The sequence below is a fragment of the Mytilus trossulus genome, chromosome 6, assembly GCF_036588685.1.
Source record: "Mytilus trossulus isolate FHL-02 chromosome 6, PNRI_Mtr1.1.1.hap1, whole genome shotgun sequence".
NCBI classification, from domain to species: domain Eukaryota; kingdom Metazoa; phylum Mollusca; class Bivalvia; order Mytilida; family Mytilidae; genus Mytilus; species Mytilus trossulus.
This window is the reverse complement of record NC_086378.1, coordinates 66,684,956-66,705,957: the sequence shown is the minus strand read 5'-3', so window position 1 is coordinate 66,705,957 and position 21,002 is coordinate 66,684,956. Positions and strand designations below refer to the sequence as shown.

Genomic DNA, 21,002 nt, shown 5'->3' with positions numbered 1-21,002 from the left:
GTCTTGGCAAGACTCGTCTACGCTAGTTTCAATAGCTTTCAGATATAATATGAACGCATCCTTCATATTTTTCACTACCTTTCAATATAATATAATATTATATGTATATGGACAATGTACGTAATTATCAGTACCTCCGGTTTTCGAAAATGAATGTAATTGAATTTGTGCAATGATCATCAAACCAAACGTAATTAATAGCCGTATAAATCGCCATACTATGTTCTGCTCTTGCCCCCTCAGGTTCTCCTGGATTCCAGCCATCATAATATACAGACACATTCATGTCTACCCATGTCCATGAACCTTCAATAACTTCGTCATTTCCACCTTACCAGTAATATATCAAATCTAATCAAAGTACAGGAAAAATATATTTAATGAAAATTTATCTTAATTAGTGTGGGGCATCCAAATTTGCTTTTCGGAATTTACCTTCGTCAGAAACGCTCAAACCAAAAAGAAATTGGCAATCCAAGAACATGTATTGTACTATAAAGCATGTGTTTTGCTCGTTGTTGAAGTCTCATCTGTGACCTATATTTATTTACATCCTCGTCATTTCTGTTCCTGGTTGATAGTTGTTTCATTGGCAATAATGCATTATCTCCTTAACTTTGTATAAATACTTGAGTACTTGAGGAGCAATATGACCGAATGGGACATAACAAAATAGGTATAAAAAAAAATAACAAATTTTCTTCTGACATGACATTCTGATAAGTATGACTTCAATCCACAATTTTCTACATAGAAAATGCCCGTACCAAGTCAGGAACATGGTAGTTGTTGTCCATTCGTTTGATGAGTTTGAGCTTTTGATTTTGTCATTAAATTAAGACTTTCCATCTTGAATTTTCTTCAAAGATCAGAATGTTTGTGATCTTACGTTTTAAAAAGTCCATTTTCATTAGATATTTGTATTGACACATAGATAGATTGAATAAGACTGAAGCAGTAATTTTCACCTTAAAATCAGTCTTTTCATTTTCAAAGTACCGAGTTTTCATTTGATAATTCTATTTGTGGTGGTGTTCGTGTTTCTCATTTTTGTTTATTGTAGTGCTTGTATTACAAAGGAGTAGGTCCGGTAAGGACTGATATTAGCCTCAAATTTCAGTTTCATCTAACGAAAGATTTTGACCACTTTGTAAACATTTGAGTGTCTTTTTCATTTGGATCAATTAGTTAATGTGAAAGATTTTAACTGATTAAGTAATTAAAAACGACCTGATGCAAGCTCAAATATGAAAAATCTACCAAATATGCCGAAAAATTACACTTTTCAGATGTTTTTTGTCAAAAATGAAAGTGGCCTCAACCTTTATATTCGTTATGTATTATCATAAAATACAACCCACATTTCAAAAGTAAGGATGAACACGAATGCGGCCACTTTCATTTGACACAAAAACCGTCTAATATTGGACTAAGTCCTTTGAAAAGAAAGAATTTTTAGCAACGTTAAATTCGAAATCAATGAATGTAGCCTATAATAAAAGTGTTAAAAGCATGATTGTTTCAGTACACATGTCATCAACTAAACATTTTCCCCCGATTTCATCCCTGGCATGTCTGTTGACTGCACCAAATATTACTTACTACTGATAAGAATTGAATTTGTTACTTATTTGTATCATAAAAGAGGGAATATATTCGAAATTGTATAGATAGGAGTCCTTGCAAAGATAACAATCTTCATCCCTGCCTATGTCAAAGATTATGATGTTTCGTTATAACATTATCTTGTGTGGTAGGTCAAAATTTCGATCACTGACTTATTGGTCATTTTTATAAATTTTCTGTTTACAAAACTTTGAATTTTTCGAAAAACTAAGTATTTTCTTACCCCAGGAGTAGATTACCTTAGCCATATTTGGCACAACTTTTTGGAATTTTGGGTCCTCAATGCTCCTCAACTTTGTATTTGTTTTGGCTTTTTACCTATTTTGATCTGAGCGTCACTGATGAGTCTTATGTAGACGAAACACGCGTCTGGCGTATAAAATTATAATCCTGGTACTTTTGATAACTATATAATTATTGCATAATTGGTTTTTGCAACGGTCTAGCAGTTTGGTAAAACTTTTTGGAATTTTGGATCCTCAATGCTCTTCAACTTTGTACTTGTTTGGCTTTATAAATATTTTGATATGAGCGTCACTGATGAGTCTTATGTAGACGAAACGCACGTCTGGCGTACTAAATAGTAATCCTGGTACCTTTTGTAAACTTATATTTCGTTTCTGTGTATGTTATCTTGTCGTTTGGTTTTTTTGTTGCGTTTTTTTGGTGTTTTTGTGGACGTTTCGTCCCCGAGGGTATTACCAGCCCAGTAGTCAACACTTCGGTGTTGACATGAATATCAATAATGTGGTCAATTTCCTGTTTACAAAACATTGAGTTTTCGAAAAACTAAGGATGTTCTTATCCCATGCATAGTTTACCTTAGTCGTATTTGGCACAACTTTTTGGAATTTTGGATCCTCAATGCTCTTCAATTTTGTTCTTGTTTGGCCTTATAAATATTTTGATATGAGCGTCACTGATGAGTCTTATGTAGACGAAACGCGCGTCTGACGTACTAAATTATAATCCTGGTACCTTTGATAACTATTTAGTGTTTCAGTCTGTTGTTTTCATGTTTTCCTCTTGTAGTTGATGTGTGTTTCCCTCAGTTTTGAATTTGTTTTCTCTCCGACGATTTATGACCTTCGAGAACAATGATATACTACCGTTGCATTTATTTAAAACTCTGTTTTATAACTTGAAGCAATACTTAACATCATTTTCCATTTCTTAAGAAATTTTACTATTCATCTCAAAACGTAACGCAAATTTGCCCATGAAATATAAAACGGGATAAAAACGCTATTATACCTGTACAAGTGCATATCAGTATCCAATGTTACAAGTGCTATATTGATTAAACCGAATTTTACAATGATCATGTTACATGCAGATGTTGCACATAATTATATTATTAATAGTTGACACATCAAGAAAGCTGTGACAATATATAAAAAATAGTAACAAATTAGGATTTCAGAATTTAATGTTCAAATTTAGCTGTTTTCGTAAAATTATGATTTCTAATTTGATGTGGACAATATTATAAATTCCCGATTTACATTCAGATAACAAGACCTTTTTAAAGACGTGCTGTTTTACCCACTAAGCAGACTTTATACAGGTACGTCTGAATATGAATGAAAAGAAGCAAGCCTCATATTCGTTAATTTCCTTTTTTTCATATATTTAGATAAAGAAAGTGTTCGTTCACATAATTCAACGTCTGAGTACTATGGAATTAGTTGCATTTGAAATAAGAATACCGCAAATGCAGTTAAGTCTGCTTCATAGGTTTAAAAAATGTATTGTTTGACAGTAAAGGATTTTGTTAAAGAACTAAAATTTACAAAGATGATTTCAATTTTTAAAATTTATACTCATCCCTTCTAATTTTTTGCGGGTGCCAGCACTTTGCGATTGAATATTATGAAATAAGTGCACTAGACGGCTTCGGTGTGTTTGTTTTTATATAACAAAATATTGATGTCTGTACCTTTTTTGACATTTTTACCTATTATGTCTTTGTTTTGTTAACACATCGGTTTCAATAAAGTGGAATGGTATGGGACTGTCATACAAGGGAGAGGTTTTTCTATCTATATAACCAAGTTTATCCCCTTATTTCTACGTCAGCAAATGCATGTACCAAGTCATGAATATGACAGTGGTTATCCATTCGTTGAAAGTGTTTGAGCTTTTAATTTTGTCATTTGTTTAGACTTTCTATTTAAAATTTTGTTCTGAGTTTGGTATTTTTGTTATCTTTTAATTCAGTGAGTGCTTTTAAGTCACTAAATGCTACAAATCATCACTGATTTTTAGCTGACCATAATCCACAAAAAGAATAGTAACCAAAACGTCTATGCATTTTGCAGGCATTACTTTCAGTTTTGTTAATGTGCTTTGTAAATATGCCTTTTGTCATACAAAAATAAAATCATAAAAGAAAAAGATTTATCAGAAATAAAATTTCATTTTTTATGTGGAAAAAAGTAAAATCACAAAAATACTGAAAACCGAGGAAAATTCAAAGCGGAAAGTCCCTAATCAAATGGCAAAACCAAACCCCCAAACACGTCAAACGAATTGTAACAACTTTCTTTTCCAGACTTGGTGAAGTCATTGTATTACTTATGATGTCTGTTTTGTTCACGCATCGTTGGTACTATAACGGAATTTGATGAGACTGTCGTACAAGTGAGAGGTTTAGCGCTATAAAACCAGGTTCAATCCACCATTTTCTACATTTGAAAATGCCTGTACCAAGTCCGGAATATGACAGTTATTATCCATTCGTTTGATGTGTTTTGTCATGTGATTTTGCCATGTGATTAGGGACTTTCCGATTGACTTTTCCTTGGAGTTCAGTATTATTGTGATTTTACCTTTTTCTTATGTAGAAAACGGTGGTGTTAACCTGTTTTTATAGTTAGCTGAAACTCTCAATATGATAAAATATGTGTTTTCTTGTATTTCATTTTTGCTCATATGCTTTGTCTTATGGGACTTTTTGTTTAAAATTTACCTCGGAGTTAACTATTTTTATGATTTTACTTTTCCCTATGCATTTTGCAGCCATTAACAGACTGCTATGCAATATCTTGTCTAAACAAGTTGGAAATATTTTTTCATTAGAGGGTAGAATAATTGTCCATTAAGCCATTTTCAGATTTTGAAATGAGATTAAAAAAATATTGCACCTATTCATAGTCGATAACCAACAGCTCCCCCAAATTGTATTTTGTTCTTCGGTGCATGTAATGTGTGTCACTATTGAATGCAAGACCAGTGAATTGGATGGATAACGTCACCACGGAATGCATTATTGCGGGGAAAGTAATATGTTATGTCACTGTGGAATTGAAAATGACAGCTGTAGGGAATGTCATATAATTACAGAATTATTCAAGAGTAAGTCCAATGAATTCTGTCGTTATTGCGGAATGTTCCTATTGCATGGCTATTCTATTGTCGTGAATAGAACAGTATGCGGCATAGTTCAGTAACTAAATTATTGATTAAACTGAATTAGATGTCTGGTATAAATAATTTTGAAAAACATGGTTGCATAAAACAGTAGAATGATAGATATAGAAAATTAAGACGAACTACAGGAAACATGATACATCATATGTCTGCTAAAAAACAAAACCTGGTTCTAGTACTAAAATAATAAAGTAGTGTGCGTCCCATTAAGTCGTCAATGTAAGAGAAAGGGAGTAAATGAACAGGGATACATTTTTGTGGGACACAGATTTAGACGATGTGTATCATATTCAAAAACAGAACTAAAGTACTGTATTTGATATTTACAGAAAGTCCTTGATAGATTTAGTATGTATTTGTGGGTGTTAAACCTAAGAATAGAACTGCAAAGTTGGTTAAAGTAGCGTTTCAAGTGATTAATGCAAAGTGGACAAAAGCAAAATAGATTCGCCTGGAACACAGTTGGGAATATGTTAGCAGGCTAGTAAAACGCTAGTTTCGATGAACGAGCAATTCAGATGACGAAGACTGTTATGTAGAGTTGCTTTACATACTAGTAAACTCAAAAAATATTGCGAGGTTTTTATTATTGCCATTAAAATGACTGAATGAGTATCGCAATAATATGAACTTGTTTTCTGATATCCGATACATATGTATATGTATCCAGATTATCCGGAAACCGCAATACTATAACTCGCATTTTTGTCCTTTCTTAAAAATATATGATTATTGTTGAAAAAAAACCCACAAAAATACCGAACACCGAAGAAAATTAAAAAAAACGGAAAGTCCCTTATGAAATGGCATAATCAAAGTTCATACACATCAAACCAATGGATAACAACTGTAATTTTTCTGACTTGAAACAGGTGTTTTCTTATGTAGAAAATGGTGGAATAAACATGGTTTTATAGCTAGCTAAATAAAAGCAGTAGTATACCGATGTTCAAAACTCATAAATCGATAGAAAAAAAATCCAGGTCACAAAACAAAAATGGGGAAAACGCTTTAAATATAAGAGGAGAATGACGACACAGCATTAAAATGTAACACACACAGAAACGAACAAAGCATTAGACAAAATCCGATGAGAATAAACCTCTCATTTGTACGTCAGTCTTATAAAAATCCATATTGACAACGTTATGTGAAAAAAAAACCCAGACATAATAAGTACACATATAAAGAATAGAGTTACAGCAGACGAAATTGTGTTTTAGCCGCTATCACACTAACTTATACAGAATTATCTAACATACAATTTTGAACAAACATTACAAGATTGTATTACTATGACAAAATTCCACTGCGTGATAAAGCATTAGAAAATATCACAACATAGAACGACAATAATGGTTGGAAACAGCTTTATGAAGATACTTAGGACCCTTTGTAAAAATTTAAAGCGAATTAAATCAGTTATACTGTTTGAATTCCATTGAAAATGCTTAGGCTAACCAGAAACGACATACAAATGTTTCTAGTCTACCTTAAATCATGTCCTTGGCCGGGATTATCAAGAAAAGTGAACAAAGGAAATTTTAATTAAAGAAGGATAAACTCTTCTTGTTTCGTCAAATCATTAGATATCCTTATATTTTTATAAAAAATTGGAACCTCAAGGAACGAGTTTGTTTTTATATTCATAATTTTGGTTGCATTGAGGAAATGTTACACGACAAATATGTCCTTGCAGATAATGTCCCTAACAACGTCGCTTTTGGTGTGTAAATCTCATTATATAAACTGCTTGATAAATTAACAAGGTATTTATAATTCACTTATGCCCCAACAACTCTTTCCAAGAAGGAACTCCTGGATAATTATAGGTCTGTTCTTTGTCTTGTTGAAATTTCAACCAAAGGCGAAGAAGTGGATTTTACTTAATGAATTGGACACCGAAATTACATATTGGTCCCTACCAACAACAACAACGCTATATTGCACGGTCTCCTATCTGCTCCATTAAACCTGTTTCTAAATTATTATTTTGTGAAACTAGTTCTATAGGTGACGCATAGCAGATGTGGATACTTAAAAGATCCAAAGATCTGTTGCTTTGAAGAGGTGTACATATATATATACAATCTAAGACTATTTAATCTTGCAATAGTACTAACACATTTGACTTATACCAAACAATCGACACAGGTATTACCTAATCCAGAGACATATATACACACACATATGTGTATATATGTCTCTGCCTAATCCAAACTAAAACAAAAATTAAAAGGGTTAATTTCATGAAACACAATGGTCAACGAAGTTACAAGTAACTTGTAGGGTGGGATAAATCGTACTTTGTAAAACATCACTCTTATTCAAACAATAAAAATAATGTAACTGACATTACCAAGATGTTTGATTTCTTGTATTCTGTATTCTTATGAGAACCAACTTTGCTCCTCTTCTTGTCGACTTGTTCATTAATTTATATGAGGCTGGCTTCATACATGAACGATTTAGGAAGAATGAAATGAAGCTTGCATTATCCTTTATTTCACATTCTGTAATATGAATGATGGTATCTCAGTTAATAATTGATAGTGAACGCATCTATTATATTGAAAAATGAGTAAAAGATACAACAGATACAGTTTAGTATACCAAAGATGCTATTTCAGTTTCCAAACTGTATATTTTCCATTTCTATTTAGCAACATTCAAGCAGCGCCTTCATATGAAGTACATACCTTCCACTATTGCAGTATTATTGTTATTGCTATCGTAATTTCATTGATAGAGGGCTGCTGTTCAAAATGAACATATTAAAACCTGACCACATATTTGATATTCATGTCAACACCGAAGTGCTAACTACTGGGCTGGTGAAACCCTCGGGGACGAAACGTCCACCAGCAGATAGAACAGAACACTATTTCACAGATGACGATAGATATGTTATAGTCTTTGTAACCCCCCCTATCCTTTCCTTTAAACTACGAAATAAGACTTATCACAAGGTTTGTACTTATATAAGAACCATGACGGGTGCTATATATTTAGCATGATCTGCTTACCCTTCCGAAGCACCTCAGATCCTCAGGTTTTTGATAGGTTCATGTTGCTCAGTCTTCAGTTTTTTTATGTTGTGATTTTAATACTGATTTTTTTTTCTTTTATAGCCTTGGCGTTGTCAGTTTGTTTTGACTTGCAGGTTTGAATGTCATTTTATATTTTCGTCTCTCTTTGACGAAAAAGGAAAAGTTTTTTATGGTTTACAATGATGGCATAAATCAAACTTGTAGGCAAAGTAATAACATCTGTTATATTTTTATTTACAATTTGTACAGTTGAGGTAAATAACAATCACATGACAAATGTTTTATAAAATGTAAACTCAAAGTTCTTGTAAACTGGCCATCAACAAACATTACCTTTTTGATTTTAAAATACTATGGATTGATAAATATTGTGGGATACCAATTTTCGTTGATTTCGTGGGTACAACTTAATCTAATTATTTAACAAGGTACACATTTTCTTAAGCCTGAATGCAGAGTTTATCAAAACAAAATCAAATATGAAAGAATCAATACAATTTTTCTTCAATCCATGAAAATACAGTAAAAATAAACTAAAAACAAATAAATAAGACAAAATGGACAGAAAAGGACCACATCAGTATTAATAGTGATGGAATAATAGATATTTTGTGGTTTTACAGCATGACAACTGTAAGTCTCTAGATCCATGAAAGTATTTTTTCTTACCGTGCTTATCCAGTGACCTTTGGGGTATCACATTAGCAAAGACTAAAGCCGTTTACCAAATTGCAGTTAGATTTCTACTCCAACTAACTGATGAACTGGTAAAATATTTTAGCAGATTGCTCAAGTGAAATGTAGTTAGTAAGAAGTGAGTGCTGTAAAATAATAACTAATACTTACCATCCAGATCCAGTTAGTTGATACCTTTGTCAATCAATTGGAACAAAAATAATGTCTTACTATAGTATGAGTCACTGAATAAAAAGGTCTAATTTTGATATGGAAACTTCTATCATAAATAAATGTTATAAATGAATAGTTCAAAACATTGTTTTTAGGTGTATATTTTATAGCTTTGTCTTCTAAGATGAAGTTATTGTGCAATTGCGATTCGAATAATATTTTCTATACAAATTACTGATCTGCTGGTAATAAAGGGAAATAATTTACATAACAGATAATCAGCAAAATTTTGTTCTGTCTGACAAATATCGAAATTTCCCCATTTAATTTGTTTGTAACATTATGTCTGTGACTATTTAACTTGTATCCTTTGTTATGAAAAGAACAATGAAACTTATTGAACACATTCAAAGTTCTATAAATCATTCAAATCCCCCTTTATATTAAGAAGGTATCACAAGCCCAGTAATCAGCAATTTTATTTTGACATGCATTTTTATTGATATGGTGAAATTTATAGATTAACAGCTGTTTTGCAAAATGTTGAATTGTTCAAAGTATAAAGGATTGTCTACCAAGGAGCACAAGATAACTTATAAGCAGTATTTTGCAAAACCTTTCTAATTTGTGTCCTACATGCCCTTCAACTTCATACTAATTTTGCATTTCATTTTTTTTTATTCAAGTCGTATTGATGAATCTTTTGTAGGCAAAATCATAAGCCTGGTATGTATCATTGAGTAAATTTTTAGTGTACATTTGAACTCAATATAAATTATTTCCCTTTAATGCCAGCAGATCAGTAATTTGTATAAAAAATGTTATTCAAATCACAATTGCACAATAACTTCATCTTAGAAGACAAAGCTATAAAATATACACCTAAAAACAATGTTTTGAACTATTCATTTATAACATTTATTTATGATAGAAGTTTCCATATAAAAATTATACCTTTTTATTCAGTGGCTCATACTATAGTAAGACATTATTTTTGTTAAAAATGATTGACAAAGGTATCAACTAACTGGATCTGGATTGTAAGTATTAGTTTTTATTTTACAGCACTCACTTCTTACTAACTACATTTCACTTGAGCAATCTGCTAAAATATTTTACCAGTTGATCAGTTAGTTGGAGTAGAAATGAGCAATCTGCTAAAATATTTTACCAGTTGATCAGTTAGTTGGAGTAGAAATCTAACTGCAATTTGGTAAACTGTTTTAGTCTTTGCTAATGTGATATCCCAAAGGTCACTGGATAAGCACTGTAAAAAGAAATACAACAAGCAGTAACGGTTTTCACTACAAATTTTATCCATAAAATTTTCAGCGGTTACGAATAATTGTATTATTAATTTCAGTAAACTTCTATATAAAGAATATAATCTTCTCAACTGTTGCTCATTGATATTTGCAAACAAATCAGTTGCAATAGGGTAGTAGGAATTCATAAAGACAATTTAAGTCTCTTTAAAAGAAAAATTGCCATACTAATTTGAACATTAAGCATTGCATTTTACTTCAGTCTTATCTGCAATAACAATCATTTCAATAAAAAAAAAAAAAACATACCATTCCATCTTTTTTGCTTAAAAGTGTATCTTTAACATGACAGATTTCTAACATGGTTAGTTTCATGACTTCCCTAAGTATAGGAGTTTATATCTATATGTCTTTCAAATATTTAGCTTTACTTGAAAAAGTGTAGAATGTTACAGATGGGTTCAACAAAGACATCACATGTAGCTAAAAAAATCATGTAATTTTACCTTGATTACTAATTGTTTTCAAAACAATCACATATACAAGCAATATTTGTTTTTACAAAAACAGAACTCTTACTGTTAATAAATATAATAAAAATGTAAAATCATTATACTTAAAAGTCATTTCAAAATTATCACAGCTCTAATAATAATAACGAAAATATTTACAAAAAACATAGCACTTTCATAAACAACATTAAATTTTGCATACTACTGCAGGACAAAATTTCTAAACTCTTTTCTTTTTTTTAATTTTCATTTGTAAATTGGTTCTAAGTATGTTACTTATTTTCTTCACTTTTAAAAGCTGGGCCTACTTTCTTATCTCTCTTCTGAATTTCACTAAATGCATTTTAATATCCATATTCTTGAAAATGTACAATAACATGGCTTTCTTATGAAGACTATAAGCATAAAACAAAATATTTCAGACCATGAGTGTAAATTTGAATATGGAATGACCTGAAGTTTAAAAATTAAAACGGTTGTTAAAAACTAACAAAAGCATTAATTTTGTCCTAAATTATCACTTTAAGGTGGTACCCAACACTTTCACTAAAATTAATTTGGCTGGTTTAATTTTCATAATATGATGGCAATGTATTTACTTTGACCCTTTAACAAAAATATAAAATTTTTGAAAATTTTGAAACAACTGTTTTGTCAGAAAAATTACACTGGTTATATAGCAGTTTGACAAACACCAATTTTGATCATTGAGAAAGCTTAATATTGCTTTTACAACACAACCTAATTAAAACGTTTAGCTGACTTTACAGTTAAGTATATGTTTTATTCAATCATTGTAAATACCCTCATCATAATATTTGGTCCATTTTTCATCTTAGATGTAATGTAAATTATTTATAGTACAAATACCCAGTAATCATTTGATGACATCATAAAGCATACAATATGACAAGAATTTATGGTTTGCAGAAAACTGAAGGACTGACACATGAATATTGTTATAAAAAGCTTATTCAAATATGTAGCACTAACATGAAAATAACACTTTTACAATTGCTTTTGCCCAAAGCAACTTTTCTAGATTGGTCTTCATTAGGATATTTTAAACCAAAACATTTGAACGCCAAGGATGTATAAGACCTAAACATATAAAGGGCTATTACCAAAAGGGACCTAGACATGTATATAGTTTATCACTCAAAGGGACCTAAACAAATAGCCAAATTCACCTAAAGTGAAAATTCAGATTTCAGTAAATATCCTTAATAAATAAGTTAAAAAACAAACCAGATTTTAAGTGCTTCTTAAATGAAAAGTAGCAGGGGTACCTAAAATCATTTGCATATTCAAATGTGGCCTTGTTTAATATTACACCATGAATGAATGAAAAGTTTCAATTAAATGGTCCTAAGCAAAGTATATATAACACATATATAGTATACAGTTCTGTACAATAAATCACAATGCACTGAGAAAATATTGAGAGAAAGTACAAAATAAATTACATATTTGAGAGACAATTAAACATGAATGAATGCTTCATACTGATCATTTTAATGATACATCTTAAAATGAAATTCAACTTACATAATTATACAAAATCAAAAACTTGAAAGTTAAATACATTCAGGTAAGGAATACAAGTGAATTATGACAAATGAAATAATATTTACTAATTTTTTCATCGTAATAAAATACAATCTTCATCAATATGTACAATCACATTTACTACAAAATGTGGTTAATGAGTGAGATTAAGATTACTAAATCATCATGAGATCATAGGCCACAATGTAAATATTATTGGACAAATGATGCTTTACTAGAATTAGTGTGATAGAAATTATGCTGATGTACTTAGTATATGATACTTGAAGATGATATTATTCCATGATAAGTTTTTTTTTACAACAGTTACTTCCCCTGTGATGTTGCAGCACATTTTCATTTTATCTGACAGCTCTGTGATGATAAGGTTAAACAACAGTAACTTCTATAGCTATTTTTCAACAAATATTATGTACGGAACATGATAGAAATTTCATGACAAGTTTCAACAATAACTTCAATACACATTATGTTGACACACATTGTGTGTTCTCGTACCCCATGCCATGTTATGTTTTTAACTGGCAAGTTTTCCAGGAAAAGTTTTTAACACAGTTACTCCCATAGAAATTACACACACATTGTGGATTCTCATACCTGATGTCAACACTAATTATGTAGTTAACTGGACAAGTTTACAACAGCTACTGCCATAGAAATGATGAAGACACACATTATGTACGATATTTGACCGCTATACCATGACAAGTTTTACAACAATTACTCCCATAGAAATGATGACGACATACATTATGTTCTCGTACTAGATGACACCAAGGATACTTATCTTCACAAACTGGACCTGAAAATACAGCAAGAAAAACTAACTTACGTGTATATTTCATATTTTCAGAAACTCAAATAACCTGATACTGAAGTGCCATCTGGTTGAAATGAGCATAATAAAATAAGGAATGTGTTCATGAGATGAAAATGATGCCAGACCTTGAACATAATGTTATAACTGAAGAATGGTTAAAGTGATGCTACACAAATTGCACTTGATCTGATTTTGTGGTAATAAACATTGAAAGTTTCATAACATCTAGTTGAGGCAAACTTAAGATTGAGAAAGGAAATAAAAAAAATGGTCATTTTTTTCCATTTGTAAAGGGGCATAACTCTAGAACAGTCAAAGTGATGCAATCAAAGTTTAAACTTGACCTGAATTTTGTGGTAATAAGCATTGTGTATACTTTTCATAACATTTGGCAGAGGCGAACTAAAGTAAGAGGATGGAAACAAAAATAATGCAGCTTTTTCATCTGTTAAGAACCATAACTCTAGAAATGTAAAAGTGAAACCACCCAAATTCAGACGTGATCTGTGTTTTGTGTTAACAAGCATTGTGTATAAGTTTCAAACTATTTGGTGGAGGTAAACTGAAGTTAGAGAACATACACTAACTTTCCCCACTCCTTTCTAAAAGAAAACAAAACTTTTTGCAGTATAGATTTGTGAGTATTAAATCTTTAATGTACATACTACGATAAACTTCTTTCTGTTTACATGGTTGTAATTTACAGGTTTGAGAGGCTGAAGGTCGTTTATCTATTTCACATCCTACAGTATCTTCATTTCTTATGTTCAAACAACGAACTTGACGTCTCTGTTCTCCTTCTCCACAACTAACAGAACACTAAAAATAATAAAACAACAATCAAATATAATAAAATTAATTTAAAGAACCTTCATAATGTATTTATTGTTAATTTGTTCTGGTCCTGGATTTCAGCAAACTGAACTAAAGATATTTCATGAACAATAGTCTTCTTGGGTTTTAAAAATATTAATGAAATGTACAAATATAGGAATATATATATATAAGTCATAATTCGTCGCTGGTCTTGGAAAATGTCATACATGACTTTTTTAGCTAAAAATACTTTTTGACACCAATGGTCTGGGCGAGAGGAAATCTTTTACAAAATAGCATACAGTTAGACCAATCAAATTGTTTGAAATAAGACATATTACAAAATTGCCAATGTCAGTTGTTTGTTAATTTTGCCTCCAAAATGTTGTATGAAAACTTGAAAATTGTTGTATCATGGCTTTGGGAATAAAATTATAATACATTTCTTTATTTCTGAGAAAATAATTCAAGTTCCCGGATAATCCAGAAATGTCAAAGTTTTTATTTCACAGCTATATTCAAAAATGTTCAAGTTCACATATATATATATATGACATTTTGGAAGCATGGAATTTGTCAAAGCCTGTTTGTGAGTTATTTTTTTCTTGAAAAATTTGTAACTTACAACATTTTGAAAGCCCAGCGACAATATACACTATTCACAAAACTTTATTGATAGTTTTTATACATTTTAATACTAAATAATTTTAAATTTCTAACATACAGCTGGTATGTAATATGTCAAAAACAAATTTATAACATACAAAAATACTACGACCCCAACTGGGTTAAAAAGCAAGCTAAAACATAACTAGCACATAATAAGCAGTATGAGCTTCTCTGAATGGAAAGTCGACAGGATGGAAAAGCAATGCTTAAGATTGAAAAAAATTAGCACTTTTACGGTCAATATTCCAAAGATTTTTTTTCCTTATAAAATTTGAACCTGCAAACCAACTATTTTCATGAATACTTTATTTTGCAATTTTCATACTTACATAATGTAGTTTAATAAGGAAAAGTAAAATTTTTACATATTCATGACAATTTATAGTCCCTTTTTTTTACTCGTCAAAGTCGCAAAACTAAGTTGGTTTACAGTATTGGTTACACTTTATACATAAAAACATGACATAATGTTGAAAAGATCATAAAAGACTGGAATGTTCACCTAATAATGCAAAACTATATTAAAAACAACTTGTCAATACAGAAAGCAGACCTGTGACCATGGCATTGAATGCCACTGTGGCAACCAGACATAAGCTGCAGGACATGGCATAAGGTGGCATGATTCTACCATGGCAACATCAGGTTTGTCTAAGCCAAAGCACATCCTGTTACTGGACAACTCTTGAACTTTATCACCAATGATTTGTTTACATCTCAGGTACCGTGATCTTGAACCGTCTCCACAGGTTTGAGAACACTGTTAAAAGGCATAATGGCATGATTCAAAAAGGAAAATTAGTGAAGCAAGCACTGTACAATCTAATATAACTGCAAATGAAGTATGCCATAAGCAATGCATAAAAAAGCCTAATGCTGACTATCCTTACTAGGCAATGGTCATATGATCATTTATATGTAGGATAGTGTTTCTTATTTTTGCTGTATGCCAAAAAAATTACCCATTGAAATTTTGATTTCAGAATCTCTTAATTAAAATATTGTCAAAAATTATGTTTACATCTTTCAAGCTTCTTAAATCTCCAACTAGTATAAAGACGTTGGTAAATAACATATTCAGATGGCAACAAATCTAATGTTGAAAGTGTAAATTTAACACATACTTAGTATTTTTCCATTTGCCTTCTGCAAGAGTTATATAGAGGATCTTGAAATAGCAGTTACTTATATCCTTCAATAGTCATTCAACAAATTGAAAGACAAACTGATAAACCAAAATTATAGGGTCTATACTTCCATGAACTTTTTGCACTAAATATTTTGTAAAAGCAAAAAGCACTAACAGATTTTGAAATTGCTGTAAAAAGCTGAAATTTGAAAGTCTGTTTATCAGACAAACAATTAAAATACACCTGAATGTATATATGAAATTAAAAAACACGAATGAAAGGGCATTGACTTTATTTAAGATTTGAAAATGGTAATGAAATGGCCACCATACTTACTGGTCCCCATGGTGACAAATGCCATTCAAAATGATCTTCTGGTGGACATTCCTCTTTCTTACAGGGTTCTGTAATGTTAGGTTTGTTGCCACGACAACTGTCGTCTGGTATTATGTTGTTACCTCTAACCCCTTTGACCCCTTTACTTTTACAGACCACCTTCCTTGACCATATACCTTCTCCACAACTCACAGAACACTGAAACAAAATATGTGTCATGTACAAATAAGACACAAGTATACAGTTATCACTGTAGTTACTGCACTTGAATCATATCTTACTATTTTGAATTAATAGTTTTAATAATCAGTCCTCTATGCTCTTAAACTTTGTATTTTATTTGGCCTTTTTTAAATTTTTTTATATGACCATCACTGATAAGACTTTTGTAGATGAAACAGATGTCTGGCATTGAAAACCCTGGTATCTATGATTAGTTGATTTCCATCTTTGCCTCATTTATTATAATTTCTGATTTAAAAATAGCTATTTTGTTACTTGCACATAAAAATGAAAATGACCATATTTATTGCAATAATTCCAAAATTATTTTTTGTGTCTTACAACAAGATTTAAAAAAAATGCCTTGTTAAGAATGCTATATTACCTTTGACCATTTGCCTTTAAACCATCTAGGAGGACATGCATGACTGTTACAAGGCCTCTTTTTAATTGGTTTAGGTAGATTTCTACAGAATTTTCTCTTGACAGCTTTATCTATTGACATTGAATGTTTCTGCCGACACATGATCTTTCTCTTCTGTTTACCTCCTCCACATTTCTTGGTGCACTCTCTCCATCCTTCTGGCACCCATCTGAAAATATACATACAAACGTATTATGTGATTCTTCACTGGTCTAAATATATTTTTTTCTTGATATAGGATTTTGCAATTTTTTTTTTTATAAAAGAACTTTATCTTAATAGAAAAATAAAAAAAAAATAGGTTCACCGTTCATTTATGCTCACAATGTGCCTTAGATAGAAGCATATATTTTTGTAAATGTACTTTATTTCTGTAGAACTAATAGGGGAATAAGAGGTAGTATCGAAATAAAAAAATGAACAAATTACAGAAATTGCTAAAATTTTACAATAGTTTAGTTGAATACAGCTTATATGAAAATAATAATAAAAAATATAGGTCACTGATGAGTTAAAAAAGATATTTCAATTGAAATGCCAAAAAATGGCATTTTTTGGACAAAAGGGAGATAATTTGGCACTTATTCAATGAAAAGTCATCTGGGACCAAAATGATTTTTTTTGGTACCATATAATAAAGTCATCTGGGACCAAAATGATTTTTTTTGGTACCATATAATAAAGTAACAACTAATAAAGTAATAAATAAAATTAGAAATGAAAAAAAATAATGTTTAATTTTTTTCTGAAATTTTTATACCCTCGAGCTCCTTAAATTATCAATTGTACCATATAAGAATAAGTAAATTAACAGTTATTGCAGACCTGTAATTCAGTGGTTGTCTTTTTTTTATGTGTTATTTGATTTTTGTTCATTTTTTTATATAAATAAGGCAGTTATTTTTCTTGTTTGAATTGTTTTTCATTGTTATTTCGGGGCCTTTCATAGCTGACTTTTTGCTATTTGCTTTGCACATTGTTGAGGGCCATACTGTGACCTATAGTTTTTAACTTCTAAGTAATTTGGTCTCTAGTGGAGAGTTGTCTCATAAGCAATCCTACCGCATCTTTTCCTCTTTTTATATATAATGTTTCAGATCCATTTATTTTTTGTTTGTTCTACTAGTAACTGACATTTGGAAAACACTGTTATAATAGAAACATAAAATAATTTGCAAATATCTTTGTTGTACTATTCTGATATAAACTGGACAAAGGAATAATACTGTCTTAAATAGCATGACATCATTTTACTGGTTCCCTGTTTCATTGGATACTTACCTAGGAGGACAAGGATTCTGGTTACATGAGAAGATTCCAGTCTCTGGTTTGGACTTTGAATCACAGTACGCTGGATCTACTTCTTCATAATGGTTTCTACGACAAAAAGCTGACACGGTTTTACTACCTACAAATATATAGTGTTAAAAAGTATAAGGTAAGTAAAGAAATTCCATCTTTTTGTTTCACTTCTATTATGAAAAAAAAAAGGTTTTAAAAAATATTTAAGAAAGCTATTCCAATCTTCAATGTATAGTTTATTTAATTATTTAAATATTTAAGAACCAAAAAAATCATCCTACCTCCAGCACAAGGCTCCGAGCATGCAGTCACAGATATACTCCAAGAATACATATCAGATCTTCTAGTTGTTAACTTCTCATGTTGATCTATAGGTAATGCATATTCATAACTTATTCCAGGATTTTTGTCTTGCACTAGAATCTAAAAAAATAAATGTTCACATCATAAGTAGATCATACAAGTGTAGTGAAACTTGAGGCAGACATCATGAATTGTATTTTGATTCCTACCAATGAATTGTTTCAAAATTGTCATTGCATTTAAATTTTTTATTCTCAAGCTGTAACAAGTCCCTATAAAATGAGATCAAGCAAAAGCATAAAACTTTGCCTTCATAAATACAAACTTCAGACATTTTTACATCTTTTGGTATCTATTTTATAAAAATCGCTCATACAGTAACTTGGTAATTTTTTTTTAAAATATTGATTTTAGTTGAAATAATACCTTTTTTGAGTGAGAACTCACTTTTGTTCCATGACTGTACTTTTGGTCTTTATAAAACAATGAGATGTTGTATGATGAGCAATGAGATATAAGTATTCACCAAATGCAGCCTTTTTTTATTTCAGAAAAAAAATTACAGAGGAAACTGCCTAAAACATTTTTAAATACTGGACATTAAAGCACCCATTTCATGCAGATGCTTTTTCTTGAATTAGCTATTTTATATGGCTGATTTAATATACTACATAGAATAAGCTTCTTACAACACTATAAAAATAGCTCTTAGTGAACGATCTTTGAAATTCCTTTAATATATTTTACCTCTAAAACTAAGTCCTCTGTAAGTGGTCCATCACAAGTCAGAGTCTCTGGTTCATTGTACGGTCGACTGTAGTAAAATTTAGCTCCTCCTATCTTATATTCACCAGGCCATGCAACACGATGTTCACCATTCAGTAAATATTTACCAAATATATCACGTATGGATAGATAGTTTGATGATAAGGCATTTTCTTTAATTTTTATGGATCTGGCTGTTTTAGGCAATACAGCTATTGGGAAATAAGCTGGAAAATATTAAATTGAGTGAAATAAATCATTTTGCTCCCAAAATTTAGCATATATTTGTCAAATACAACATGCGATATATTTAACAATAATGTACACTAAGTATAAAGATATACTTTTAAACTGAATCCATCATTTCTTAATAAAAAGACTATTTATACTTAACATGAACTCAAAAGAGAGACTTTTATTCCCTAAAATTTCTTAGCTAATAGCTATATGTTCTGAAACAAAAAAGGAAAATACTGAAACATCGAATCATACAGAAGACATTAAGCTCCAACTAGTAATGCCTATATTTCAGCTGTATTTGTACTTCTTTACTTACTGTTTAGTTTAGGTTGCTCTGTATATTCCCCACTTAATATTCTACATGTAGAGTTGTCTCCCCTACAGACTCCACAAATATCATTAGAGGCATTAGAACCAACAATCCAGTCACATCCTATTGGCTGAATGATAAAACATTGGGTGTATTATTACAAATACACACTTCAAATATCATTTGATATTTAACAAGGACCAGTTAATGCAAATTGAAGTTCAAAACAGAATGTTATTATCTCCCTTACACCATTTACTGTATAATACAAGTTCTGAAATATTTTTGTGTATCAATTACTGAAATAATCTTCTGGATCAATTTGTAATGTGTAATTAATAAACAAAATGTTAAATCAACTAGTTAATTGTATATAACTGCAATAAAGTCCTGGATTAACTGAATTATTGCAATAATTTCTGAACTAACAAAAATCTCAGATGTTCAACATTGCATTTTACTTAATTTTTACCAAGAGTTTTCTCATTAGAAAAACGACATTATCACTGAGTGGGGTAATTATTTGTTGTAAAATCTAAGAAGAATATTTGCCATAAGTTAAACTAGAGGCTCTAAAGAGCCTGTGTTGCTCACCTTGGTATATGTGAATTAAACAAAGGAAGCAGACAGTTCATGACAAAATTGTGTTTAGGTGATTGTGATGTGTTTGTACATCTTACTTTACTGAACATTCTTGCTGCTTACAATTATCTCTATCTATAATGAACTTGTCCGTGTAGTTTCAGTGGAAAATGTTAGTAAAAATTTACAAAATTTATGAAAATTGTTAAAAATTGATTTTAATTTTAGCCCAGTAGTATCAGAGAAGATTTTTGTAAAAGTTAACGATGACGGACGCAGGACGACGACGCCGGACGCCAAGTGATGAGAAAAGCTCACTTGGCCTTTTGGCCAGGTGAGCTAAAAATGAAATATATAATAGCTTGATTCTTACATATTGTCCCTCATTTATGACCATATTATTACTTCTATTTGTCTGTTTCAACTTTTTTTAGTTATTAAAATAATGTCTATTGAATATGTCCTTTTATTCATTGTTAATACCTATATTTTGATATGATGAAGTTTATTTTGTTTGAAGGCTATTTTTCATGCTTACCTTGCATACACCATTGATACACAGGTTGTTTTTATCCATACACTTCATACCATCGACAGCCGTGTGTTTGATGTTAAACACATAACTATAGGTCTCAGCATAGCAATGGAGAATACATGGCTCATTAACTGAAAATATACAAGACTAATTGTCATATTAAAAAAATAACTTCATAATATAATGTTAGAGAAAGCAATTTTTACAATAAAAAACAAAAATCCTAAAATCACATCTTATGCCCT

General features: G+C 30.6%; 1 protein-coding gene across 1 annotated transcript in view; it reads right to left on the bottom strand.

Moving 5' to 3' along the window:
• Window positions 1-11,518: 11,518 nt before the first annotated feature.
• Window positions 11,519-21,002, bottom strand: part of LOC134722937 (A disintegrin and metalloproteinase with thrombospondin motifs 18-like) — a 52,333-nt gene continuing 42,849 nt past the window's right edge. The window contains exons 15-24 of the mRNA XM_063586571.1: window positions 20,761-20,888; window positions 19,647-19,770; window positions 19,073-19,317; window positions 18,304-18,445; window positions 18,002-18,128; window positions 16,682-16,889; window positions 16,075-16,272; window positions 15,162-15,368; window positions 13,789-13,942; window positions 11,519-13,105 (exon numbers count right to left, since the gene is read on the bottom strand). Of these exons, the coding sequence (XP_063442641.1) occupies window positions 12,978-13,105; window positions 13,789-13,942; window positions 15,162-15,368; window positions 16,075-16,272; window positions 16,682-16,889; window positions 18,002-18,128; window positions 18,304-18,445; window positions 19,073-19,317; window positions 19,647-19,770; window positions 20,761-20,888 (1,661 nt within the window). The 3' untranslated portion in view covers window positions 11,519-12,977. The remainder of the gene's footprint in view (window positions 13,106-13,788; window positions 13,943-15,161; window positions 15,369-16,074; window positions 16,273-16,681; window positions 16,890-18,001; window positions 18,129-18,303; window positions 18,446-19,072; window positions 19,318-19,646; window positions 19,771-20,760; window positions 20,889-21,002) is intronic.